Below are 12,281 nucleotides of genomic sequence, written 5' to 3'. Positions count from 1 at the left end.
TAGATGGTTATTCTATTTTTTTTTAATTCATCCTGGAATGTGGGTGATTCTGGTTGGGCCACTTTATTTAATGCCCATCCCCAAGCTGTCAGCTTGAACCACTGCAATTCTTGGCAGGGTGTGCGTTAGATGGTGAGTTACTTTCCATGGGATTCCTAACCTCTGAGCAGCTTCTGACCATGGTGTAGATGGGGATATAATAGCAATTAATAGATATGTTTAATGTTTAGTGCAAAGCATGATTGTGTACAATATCTTTCACTGGCTGATGGATGACTATGTCAGGAACCACAAGGTTATAAGACGAGATAGCAAATTTTCCCTGGCTTAATTTCTCTTTTGATGGAGTCTGTTCAGTTGTTGTTTATTTCATTTTCCTGCAACTTTTGTAGCTCATCTCCACAGGTTGTCGGGGACAAACAGAACAGCTTTCATGAATATTCAACTTTCCCCAACTGTCTAAAAGGGAAACACACTGACATAAGTGAAAGTCCAATATATAATCAATAATAAAAGCAAAATAACTGTAGTATTCATTGCAAGTTAAGCAAACAACTGCCAGGGTAAATATTTAAATTTATTCAATTTGAAAACTCGCCATGGCATGAAATTCTCTTACAAGAGAGGTAACAGTATGTTATGGCAATGTTAAATAGTTTTTTTTTCCCCAAAACCATAAAGTCAATTTAAATGATCTCCATAGGTAGATTGCAGGTATATACAGTAACAAAGAACTTTTATCACAGAGGAACTTTTGATTTAAAATATATGACAATAGCTACAGAGTAATATATGGAAGTCATGTAGCACTGTTGTAGTGTCCTTATCTCTGAGCCTGAGATTCCAGATCTGAATTCCATTTCAGCACTTGCCAGCTGTGGAAGATAAGTTCATATTGAACTTATGATAATCCGATTGATCATCAGCCAGTAAATGGCTCCAGTAAAGCTGATGGTAGGCAATAAAAGTGGAAGAGTTTCCTGGTCAACCTTTCTGCAGAAGGAACTGGAAGATCACTCCAGTACTTCGCCCATAAGCAGAGACTATTCCAAAGGGAGGCCACAACCCAATCCTTAGGAACAAGGATAGAAGAAAAGACAGACAGATTGAAATGCTTTTGCAAGTAACTTATTAAACTGTTTTTGGTCAGTCAGCTATAGGGCAAGGTGCAAGTCCAAATGTGTGCAAGTAGTATTTTGTGTTAGACTAAAAAATGGCAGAATGACACCCATGAGTTGGCAAGGAATTGTCTAGCTAAAGCAAATATTAGTAATGACAAACCACAAATGAGGCAGACTGTTCAGCAGTGGTATACTGATTGCTGTCACCATCATGGGAAAGTCAGTGTGAAACTAAAAAAATGAGATAAAGAGAAGCAATATAATTAATAGTAAGTTGGCTCTGATGGCTTTTTAAAATTGAAGAAACACACTGATGCCCTATTGAAAATAAGTACCTCTTTCTCTCAGACTGACAAATGTTACAATAACACTGGATGGCATTCAGGAGGAACTACAGATCAATATTACTTCATTGGCAGCAAGACATTCTGTGGTATGGAAGTCATAATAAAAAGTTCATTCTTTCTTTCTAATGGCTTACAATTTATCAGTTAGACATTAATAAATTTGCTCTCATTTGGAGACTTCAGCATTCATGTAGCTCATCATTAAATAGGTTTACATGATATATTATCAATCAAACTGGCCAAATAACATTGCTGTTTCACAACAAATCTCATGTTTAATTTTTTTTTGTTGAAGTTCCTTGCTATCTAAACAATAACAAGTAATAATGATGGTTAAAGTTAATTCATTATTTTCAAAACAGTTCATTTTCCTGTGAAGCTCCAGTTAAAGTTTGCTGATTGTCTGACATTGAGCTACAAGACTCAGAATCTGCTCAGATGCCTCAATGTGCCTTGTTCTCAAGTACTGGACACTATTACGATTGGTATCTTCGAGGAGATATCGATAGTTTGCCATAATTCCAAAGGATGACGAAAGACCACGAGAACTTGTGTCAGCCAGCCAGTTTATTCGCCATATCACAGCACCATTTTGAAGATGAAAGTTAGCTACTGGATCAAGGGCACCCCCACGATGTTTTTCTCCATACAGGTACCAGGCACAAAGTCGCATAAGTGGTGTCTCAAGAACTCTAACTAATTTGTCAGACTTCACCCACTCATTATTAGAAAGTAGGTGGTGAAGTCTTTCTGACACAGGTCCTTCAATGATGTCCTGGATTTCCTTGAATTCAAGTTCTGTAAAAATCTGGTTTGATTTCTCTTCCTTGACTTTGTTATTGAAGGTTCCAAGCAGCCACTTTTTGAAGTCGGGAATTGGAGACAGACTGGAGAATTGGTTCATTTGAGGAAATTCAGCCTGTAAAGCACAGACAAAACAAAACAGATGAATGTCAAAGTAGCATTGCTACAATCCTATAATTATTGCTTTGCTTCACCAAGTCTGTTTCTGCTATTCTATTCAATATTGTGAAAAGAAATTAAGCCATGGGGCTACATGTAAGCTTTGAAACAAAAAGTTTCTTAAGGGAAAGATGTTCTCACTGTCTAATTTCTTATATTGAACTGCAGAACATTCACGTAGTAAAACTGATGTGAGTTATTATTCTGAAACAGACAATATTCTGAATGGATGTGTTTCTTCTCAATTTGGTCAAAACTCACTGTTCAGTTATAAAGAAAGGCTGGATAGTCTGGGACTTTTTTTCACTGGAGCGTAGGAGCTTGTCAGCCGAGCTGATACAAGTTTATAAAATAATGAAGTAAATATAGAGTTAATGATAGTTGTCTTCTCCCTAGGATGGGAAATTTCAAGACACAGTCTTAAGGTGAAAGGACAGAGATTTAAAAAAGACATGAGAGGCAATATTTTTTTTTTTAAGGAGGGTGGTTCGCATTTGGAATGGAACTTCCAGAGGAAGTGGTGGATGCAGATACAATTACAACGTTTAAAAGACATTTGGATAAATACATGAATAGGAAAGTTTGGAGGGGTATGGGCCAGGTGTAGGCAGGTAGTCTAGTTTAGTTTGGAATTATATTCAACATAGACTAGTTGGACTGAAGGGTCTGTTTCCGTGCTGTATGACTCTAAGTTCCAACATTTGTAAACTGAGAAGTGAATTTTGTGGATTTTTTCCCACAGTGTTGGCAACCTACTAAAAAGATATGCCAATTAACTGAGTCAAGCTGTCAGTGATACATGTTTTGAAACCACGCTTTGTAATATTAATAACAAATACAGAATAATGACTGCAAAAGGAACACAAGAACAAGTCTTTTGTCTATACTCCAGAGTACCACATTAAGGTACTAAAGTTTTTTTTTAAATTGTGCAGCAGGATAAAATTAAACTGTAACACATTAATTGAGTATGAGCAATGCATACGCATTTATTGTCTACTTGTTTCTCATCTGTGTGAACTACAAGTGAGGATAAAATCAGTTAGGTGTTAGAAAAAAATGGGATTCAAAAAAAAAATTTTCTTTTGAGTACTTCCTTAGCTGTAACTCTAAGTTATCGATATTTTTCACACATTTAAAATAGGCTTTGGATTTATCAAAGATCATTTAGCAGAGAACTCTATCTTACTCTTAATATCATTCCTGCAGCAAGTGCCAGTTTGTCATTTCTCACCTACTTGGGAGCCTATAAATGCTTTCACATCATAAATAAACAAATTAGTGCCCAGGCTGGACAGTATTATAGAATCATTCTGAATGTACTGTTAATAAAATAATAAAGAACTGTGGATATATGTAACAACAGCAGAAACAATACTGAAACCTTATAAAACAGAAGCAAGCAAGCTGTATGACCTGATGAGTTATACTGTCTATTCCTTTAATCTTCCAGAATAATAAATTAACATTTACATTAGCTGACACTTCACGAACCAGGATGCATCACCGACAGGCAACTCCAACTACCGACCACCTCGCTGATGAACGAACATATTAATTTTGTTAACTAGAAGCTATACAGATAATAACCAGCAACCATGGGTTTCTTGATGGCAATACGAGCTTCATCTGACCATTGTTAGCTTAATAACAGCACAGCCAAATCAACAAACACTCCTTATATGTGATCACTTGCTGTTACAGTACTCACTCAGCTTTGTTTTTGATCTGAAACACTATGTGTGGCTCCTCTGGTCAATTAACTATGACAGGATTCAAATGACTGAATGGTGCACGGTTACTACACGAGTCCGTATTGCTTCACTTAACCAGAATTTTTACTTTACTGGCATTCCCTCTTCCAACTGTGTGCCAGATAATGCAAATTTTATTGTATTCCTCGATCAAAGTGTTGGGCGAATGACATTCCAACAGGTTCCTGCTAATGTTAAAAATCATGGATATCCCTACAGTAATTTTTCTTTTGGTTCTGCTTGCGTGGAGCTTCTTCCTTCATTTCAACATTGCTGCATTCCCAACATTCTCCACATAATGGGCATCTGAGGTGAGGAATGAAAAATTACCGTAAGGTTGCTCTCTCATTAGAGAAAGACGACTGGTGGTGGTTTAACCCAACGGCCACCATGCCTCAAACGAGGGGTGGGTTTGAGAAGGTAGGACCTTAATGATAACCTCAGCCAGTACAGGAATTGACTTGTGTTGTTTGTATCATTCTGCACTGCAAACTACCATCCAACCAACTAAGCTAACCGACTCCCCATGGATAATAATGGATGCATGTTGGCATACAACCACTAATTTTACCATCATGATCTGGCAATCCTTTAGAACGGCTGTATGTATGTAGTTTATCTACGTTCTTAGAAAAGTGGCATTCTTGGGCTCATGCGGGTACCCGTGGCCACCCACTTTGTCTGTAGGACGTGGGAGGAGTTGAAAGAGAAGTTGTTGAGGGTGAGGACAAGTGCGGCTAAGCGGATGAGGGTGTCAGTGGAGGGGGACTGGTCGGGCCTGCGGGACAGGAAGAAGCGGAGGGTCTCTAGGCCATCGGTACGGGGAATGCAGGTATATAGGGACTGGATGTCCATGGTAAAGATGAAATGTTGGGGACCGGCGATTTGGAAGCTTTGGAGGAGGTGGAGGGCGTGGGTGGTGTCACGGACGGAGGTAGGGAGTTCCTGGACCAAGGAGGAGAAAATGGAGACGAGATAGGTGGAGATAAGTTCAGTGGGACAGGAGCAGGCGGAGACAGTGGGTCGACCAGGGCAGTCAGGTTTGTGGATTTTGGAAAGGAGATAGAAGCGGGCGGTACGAGGTTGGGGAATGATGAGATTGGAGGCTGTGGGTGGGAGGACCTCTCTGTTTCCATCTCTGGCAGCCACCTAGAAACGGATATCCATTTCAAGCCCACCGACTCCCACAGCTACCTAGAATACACCTCCTCCCACCCACCTTCCTGCAAAAATGCCATCCCCTATTCCCAATTCCTTCGCCTCCGCCGCATCTGCTCCCAGGATGAGGCATTCTACTCCCGTACATCTCAGATGTCCTTGTTTTTCAAGGACCGCAACTTCCTCCCCCTCAGTGGTCGAGAACGCCCTCGACCGTGTCTCCCGCGTTTCCCGCAACTCATCCCTCACAGCCCATCCCTGCAATAACAACCAAAACAGAATCCCCCTCGTCCTCACCTTTACTGGCTCCATCCCCACCTCTTTGACCTGTCTGTCTCCTCTCCACCTATCTTCTCCTCTATCCATCTTCTATCCACCTCCCCCTCTCTCCCTATTTATTTCAGAACCCCCTTCCCCTCCCCCATTTCTGAAGAAGGGTCTAGGCCCGAAACATCAGCTTTCCTGCTCCTCTGATGCTGCTTGGCCTGCTGTGTTCATCCAGCTCTACACCTTGTTATCTCAGGCTTTGGGAAGGTGAGTTACTCGCTGCAAGATTTCTGGCCCTTGCAGCCACTGTATCTATATAACTAGTTCAGTTTAGTTTCTGGTCAAAGGTAATTCCAAGGATGTTGAAGAGAGTAGATTCAGTGATGACAATGTCTACGGTTGGTCAATAAATGCTTATCTAGCCAACCTCATGCATATTGCAATTGAATTTTTAAAAATGCCCTTAATCTCAAAATGTGATTTTTTTATTTTAAAAAAAAAAGACAAAATGACTGCAGGTGTAGATTTTGTGGCTTGTTGGCAAAAAAAAATGGTGAGTGACTGATGGGATGTGATTGAAACTTTAAACAAACTGGATTATGATTTCTTATGACTACAAAGAAATTGAACAGCAGATAACTCCCCTGTTCAATAGCAAGCCAAGCCCTGCGGATTACATACATCCAAACCTGCCAATATATTTTGTCTTTTCCCTATGAAGAATACACTAGGACTAGGTTTTAAAACAAAACATTTCAACCCTACAGGAGTGAGCTGGTGGGACTGAATATTCTTGTATGTTGCAGTCTGGATTCGATTGTTAGACTGCTGTGATGATCACACCAGGAAGGCAATCCCTCAGTCACTCCTGTGGCTGTGTTGCAAGTAAAGGAACATGCACCTGTACTCAAGAATGCTGCAAACCAGAAGGCCGTAGGGTTCCCAAGTGGAAAATGAAGTGTTGTTCTTCCAGCTTGCACTGAGCTTCACTGTAGCAAGCCCAAAACAGAGACGTTGGCCTGGGAACACAGTTCAAAAGACACATAAACCCCACCCCTCACTTTTCAGCCTTCCACAGGAACTGCATCCTCCAGCACACATTGGTCCACTCCACCTCCTTGCCCAACATTTTCCCACACCCCCATAGCACCTTCCATGCAATCACAGAAGGTGTAAAACCTGACTGTTTACGTTCTCCCTCCTCAATATCAAAGGCCCCAGATACACCTTTCAGGTGAAGCAGTGATTTACCTGCACTTCACTCAATTTAGTCTCCTCTATTCACGGCTCACAATGTGGTCTGCTCTATGAAGTGCTGACTGGGTGACCGCTTTCTATGACACCTATGTTCTGTCTGCAAAAATGACCCTGAGTTTCCAGTTGCCTGCCATTTCAACACACCACCAGGTTCCCTGACCAATATCTCTGTCTCAGGCTTGCTACAGTGCTCCAGCAAAGTTCAGTACAAGCTGGAAGAATAACACCTCATTTTCCACTTGGGAACCCTGCAGCCTTTTGGACTCAACGTCAGGTTCAAAGATTTTAGGCCTTGAGCACCTTCTCCCATGTCCTTACCCAAACATGCCTTTTCATTACATGGGCTGCTCCCACAAATGGTCCACTGTCAGCCACTAATGGCCCCCATGAGCAGCTATTCATTCTCCCAGGCTAACCATTACCCATTCCTTTGTCTGTCGAACTGTTTTTCTCTCCCTTTGGGCTCCACCTCTACTTATCATTTACATCTTTCCCCTCTTTAGCATATATACCAAGCTTTTCCCAATTATAATCAGTTTCGATAAAGGGGCACCGGACCTGATATATTAATTCTGCTTTCTCTTCACAGAACCAGCCAGATCTGCTGAGATTTTCCTGCAATTTCTGTTTTTGAATATTATTGAGTTGTGCCTACTGAATAAGCACAAATAAAGATGGGAACAATCTGCAGTAATCCTTTTAATGATTGCTGATTTATTATTTCTGCACTCAACTTCAAAATAATGATGGGCAGAGAAATGGCCTGGATGTAGGAATTCTGTGCAAAAACACAATTTGGCATTGCACAGAACAAAGAAGAAACAAATTAATCTTCAACAAGACAATCATTTACAGTAACACAGTCTTCACAAATTACAGATTTAGAGTTTTCCAGTTTAGATTCTACTCAATGCACATGCCAACCGTATTGCAAGCAATACAGTCAGAACAGGTATAGTTTACAAAAATAACTTGCTACTTCGTAGACCCTTAAAGAGAAAAGTTATGCCCAAAGATCTCTGAATTTTTTTTGGCTGTTAATTTTAAGACAAGTCAAATAATTTGTCAAATAGGTGTGTTTTACAGGGAGGATTCATAGAAGGACCGGAAAAAAGGAGACATTTAGGAGCGAAATTCAAGAGTGGGACCTAGGCAGCTTAAGAAAGGATTAGTAGTCGTATCAAGAAAAAAAAACTGAATTACATAAAACTGAATGAAAACTGCAGATAGAGTTTCAGCCTTAGAAACTAGAACACAGCAAACAGAATTGAAAAATACAGAAGAGACCGACAGATGTTCAATTCAGAAAAATGAGGCATGTTCACAACATACACTAGACATTTAGATCTATTAGGCAGGTAAACAAGCATTCAACCTAAAAACTGAGACTGAGGAAATAGCGCAGTAACAAAAGCTAAATATTTAATGTAACTGAGATATCAATCGTCCTGTTAAAGGTGGTGGAAATTAGCATTGAGATTGGTGATGTATAAAAGTCAACTGTCAACATTATAATTTGAATGTCTATCAACAGGTTTTGAATGTCAGAATTTAAATTCAAAGCTGATTAGCTTGCATAGCTCAAATACAAAGACTGTTCTTTCAACACATATCTAAAATTCAAGGTTACTGAATGAACCTTCACCCTGAATAAATAGGAACATTTTACTGTCGGCACATATTGTCTCATTAGCACAAATTATTTTTTGTATCAAATCTACTTTAGAAGGATATTGTAACTCTGGTCTGTCAAAAGCAATTAAAGGAATATTCCAAGCTCCAGGAAACTTCTATTACTTCAAACAACTTGTCTCTTATTCCAGATAACTCATGTTAATTCAATTTGGATTTTTCAAACAAAATAAGCTAATACATCCATTTTTCCCCGAAGTTTACAAAAAAATGCTACTGACTATCACTATATCAGGAGGTCATTTTATATGTTCATGAATTAAATCACGGCATGAAAGTGCCAACTGACTGCATTGTTCAGGGAGTTGGAAAGAGGGGCTGGTTCGAAAAATTTAAAATATCACAATGGTGAAAGATAACCTGCTTTTGTAAAATTTGGGAGCTTAATACTGCACTTAAACCTTTGTGGTGTCAAATTGATGACAACTTACTGCTGCCAGTTGATACGAAAAATACTTTTCAGACTTTCCTCATTGTAATACGAACAAAAGTAGTAAATTACTTCAGTAAAACTGAGTCAGCACAAAATAATAAGAGCTGAGGCTGGAATCAGTGACAAGCGGTTAGGTAGCTTTACCCGCAGAGTCTATATTGAAGATTTTCATTGAAAATAAATGAGAAAGACTATGTTTGAACCAAAACAAACTGCACTGGACTCAACACTGAATGTTTTAAAGCTAGGATAGATAACTTTTTGAACAGTAAATGAATTAAGAGTTATGGTGAGAGGGTAGGTAAGTGGAGCTGAAGCCACAAAAAGATCAGCCATGATCTTACGGAATGGCAGAGCAGGCTTGAAGGGCAAGGTGGCCTACTCCTGCTCCTGCTCCTAGTTCTTATGTAGCACGTTAACTCTGTTTTCCATCCACTCATGTTGCCAGATCTGCTTAGTTTCTCCAGCAATTTCTATCTGTGTCAGAATTGCAGCATCTGCAGTTTATTTTTATTGAAGACTACATTTGAATTTTTCCCAATCACTCTCCCCACAACTACATGCCAAACTCCACATACAAATCGCTTGAATAGCATCGTGAAGAAATGGTAAATGAGAGAAATTTGGTAAAAGCTTTCAGTTTTAAATTTAAAAAACAAAACAGAATAATGATCATTTAAAAACGTGGCATGGATGGATACCAGTACAAGATGATACTTTAAAAAAAAATATCTGTCCTGCATTTAAGAACATTTTGTTTACACAGTCCCTGCGGCATGAATAGTTTTTAACAACAATAAGGCTTGACATTTTTTCAGCTCTAGAAATTAACTTTTCAAAATATTTCAGTATAATGGCCCCTGCTACAAACTAAATTCATTCATTGTCACTGGTCTCAGACTGTAGGATGTTGCTAATTCCAGCCATATTTGACAAGAGTCATTTTGGTCTTTATACTTGTTGTGACTAAGGCCTACCTGAAGCTCTTTTACAACTCGCTTGATGAGGTATGTTCCAAGCTCTACCCCCTGCAGTCCTCTCTGCGAAGAGCTGATGGAGTAGAAAATAGCTGTGGTGATCTTGTTCACATCCTCAGTCATCTCCAGAGAAGGATCTTTTCGGACGATAGCCTATGCAAACCATCCCATTAATGTTATTTTTAAAAACCTGCATTTATTTTGTAGTTCATTTCATAATTAGGTTTTGGAAGATATATTACATCTTAAACAACAATTTCTTGGCAAACAAAACAGCTTTGATACTCTCTTGATGAAGACTATGACTGAAAACAAATGTGTTGATCCACTTTATTTAATACAGAATTTTATTTCTTCATTAATTAGAATGTAAGTAGAATGCACACTAATTAGAATCATAACCAACCCAACTGTTTTACAAAAAAATGAAATCATGACAAACACTCATCTTAAAATGTGTGGGTACTTTTTCTCTATCACACCCATTTCCACTGCACAATAATGCTTCTGTCATTAAAGAATAAATATGAAAAAAAATTCTACCAGAACAAATCAGGAAGAAAAGATAATTGCAACACTTTATAAAGGATTACTGGAATTTTTTCTATAGATTTGTAAACACACCATAAAATAGCACAGACACACATTTTCAACTTTTCTCTCTTCTCTCGCTTAATCTTCCTAAATTGCTGGAGATTGGAAGAAATTATTAAAATTGCACTACTGTACAAGTCAGATCCCAGAATGAAACATGGCATGATAGCTAACAAGGTGGTTAGTTTGACAAAATATTCATAAGTCTATAGATTCTTGTTAACAGAACAGATGTTTATTACATTGTGGGTGAGGGACATTAACGTTTGTCACCAAGAGCAGCACAACGACTGATCACACAGGTGGAGTCCTAAAGAACAAAGTTACTCAACTGGGTCTGTGGCAGGTGATGAAGGCACCTGCAAAAGGCCAAAACATGCTTGATTTCTCCCCGTCCAATGCAATTACTTCATATGGATTCTGTCCCTGACAGTTATTGAGTGAAGACAAAATCCAGTCTGTGCATTGATTTGATTTGATTTGATTTATTGTCACAATAACCTTAGTACAGTGAAAAGTTTTGTTTACGAGCAGTACAGGCAGATTATAGTAAGCAAGGACATACAGATCACAGGGTGAAAAAAAACTTAGTCAGAGGCATACAGGTTACATCACACAGGTCCTGTTCTAGGCAAAATCAGCATTATTTGAAGTTAGAGAGTCCATTCATCAATCTAATTAAGGCTGGCAAGAAGTGTTTCTGAACTTGCTGGTGGGTGCCCAAGCTTCTGTATCTTCTGCCTGACGGAAGAGGTTATACGAGAGCATTATGAGGGTGTGATGGGTCTTTGATGATGTTGGCTGCATTTCCACGGCAACAAGCTATGTAAGTGAAGTCCATGGATGGAAGGTTGGCTTCCGTGATAGTATGGGCTGTGCACACAACCTTCTGTAGTTTTTTGTTTACAGTCCTGGGCAGAGCAGTTGCCATACCAGGCCATTATGCATCCAGACAGTCTGCTTTCAATGATGCATCTGCAAAAGTTAGTGAGGGTCCTTATGGACATGCCAACTTTCCTGAGCCACCTGAGGAAGAAGAGGCATCATTATGCCTTCTTGACCATTGAACGTACATGGGAAGTTCAGTACAAGTTGTCAATTATCGTCACTGTTAGGAACTTGACGTTTTTCACCCTCTCAATCTCAGATCCGTTGATGGGGATGCGGACATGTTTTCCTTTCTTTCTTAAGTTAGTGATCAGTTCATTAGCTTTGCCAACGGTGAGAGAGACGTTGTTCTCATTGCATCACGTCACCAAGCCCTCTACGACAACACCCTCCACGATGTTACATAACGTGATCGTTGTGTTAAATATGACAGATATCGATCAGGTTTAGCAATACAAGCCTGGGGATCCACAAGAGACTGTGAGTAATCATCAGCAGCAGACTAATCCAGCATAATCTGCAATCACATGGCCCATTTTATCCCCCTTCTACTATTACAATCAAGCCAGAGAAGCAACCATGGAAAATGAAGAATGCAGGAAAGCATACCAGGGGCAGAACATCACAAGTAGCAAGTGACAGATAGAGCTAACTGGATTCTCCAACCAGCAGATCACACCTAAGCTCTGCAGTCCCACCATATCCAGTTGTGAGCAGCGGGGAATTAAACAAAACATTGGAGGAGGCGACTCCACAAATGATAAGGCTGAAACATTTGCAACAATCTTCAGCCAAGAAGTGCTGATAGGTTAATCCATCTCGGATTCCAC

At 39.6% G+C, this 12,281-nt stretch overlaps 1 protein-coding gene across 1 annotated transcript in view; it reads right to left on the bottom strand.

Annotated features, from left to right (window-relative positions):
- Nucleotides 1–532: 532 nt before the first annotated feature.
- mlycd (malonyl-CoA decarboxylase) overlaps nt 533–12,281 on the bottom strand; it is a 36,825-nt gene continuing 25,076 nt past the window's right edge. Inside the window, exons 4-5 of the mRNA XM_048606107.1 lie at nt 9,970–10,122; nt 533–2,387 (exon numbers count right to left, since the gene is read on the bottom strand). Coding sequence (XP_048462064.1) covers nt 1,854–2,387; nt 9,970–10,122 — 687 coding nt within the window. The 3' untranslated portion in view covers nt 533–1,853. The remainder of the gene's footprint in view (nt 2,388–9,969; nt 10,123–12,281) is intronic.

The sequence above is a fragment of the Rhincodon typus genome, chromosome 15 (genome assembly GCF_021869965.1).
Source record: "Rhincodon typus isolate 14 chromosome 15, sRhiTyp1.1, whole genome shotgun sequence".
In the NCBI taxonomy this organism is placed as follows: domain Eukaryota; kingdom Metazoa; phylum Chordata; class Chondrichthyes; order Orectolobiformes; family Rhincodontidae; genus Rhincodon; species Rhincodon typus.
The sequence above is the reverse complement of the archived record's forward strand: the minus strand, read 5'-3'. Positions and strand labels throughout refer to the sequence as shown.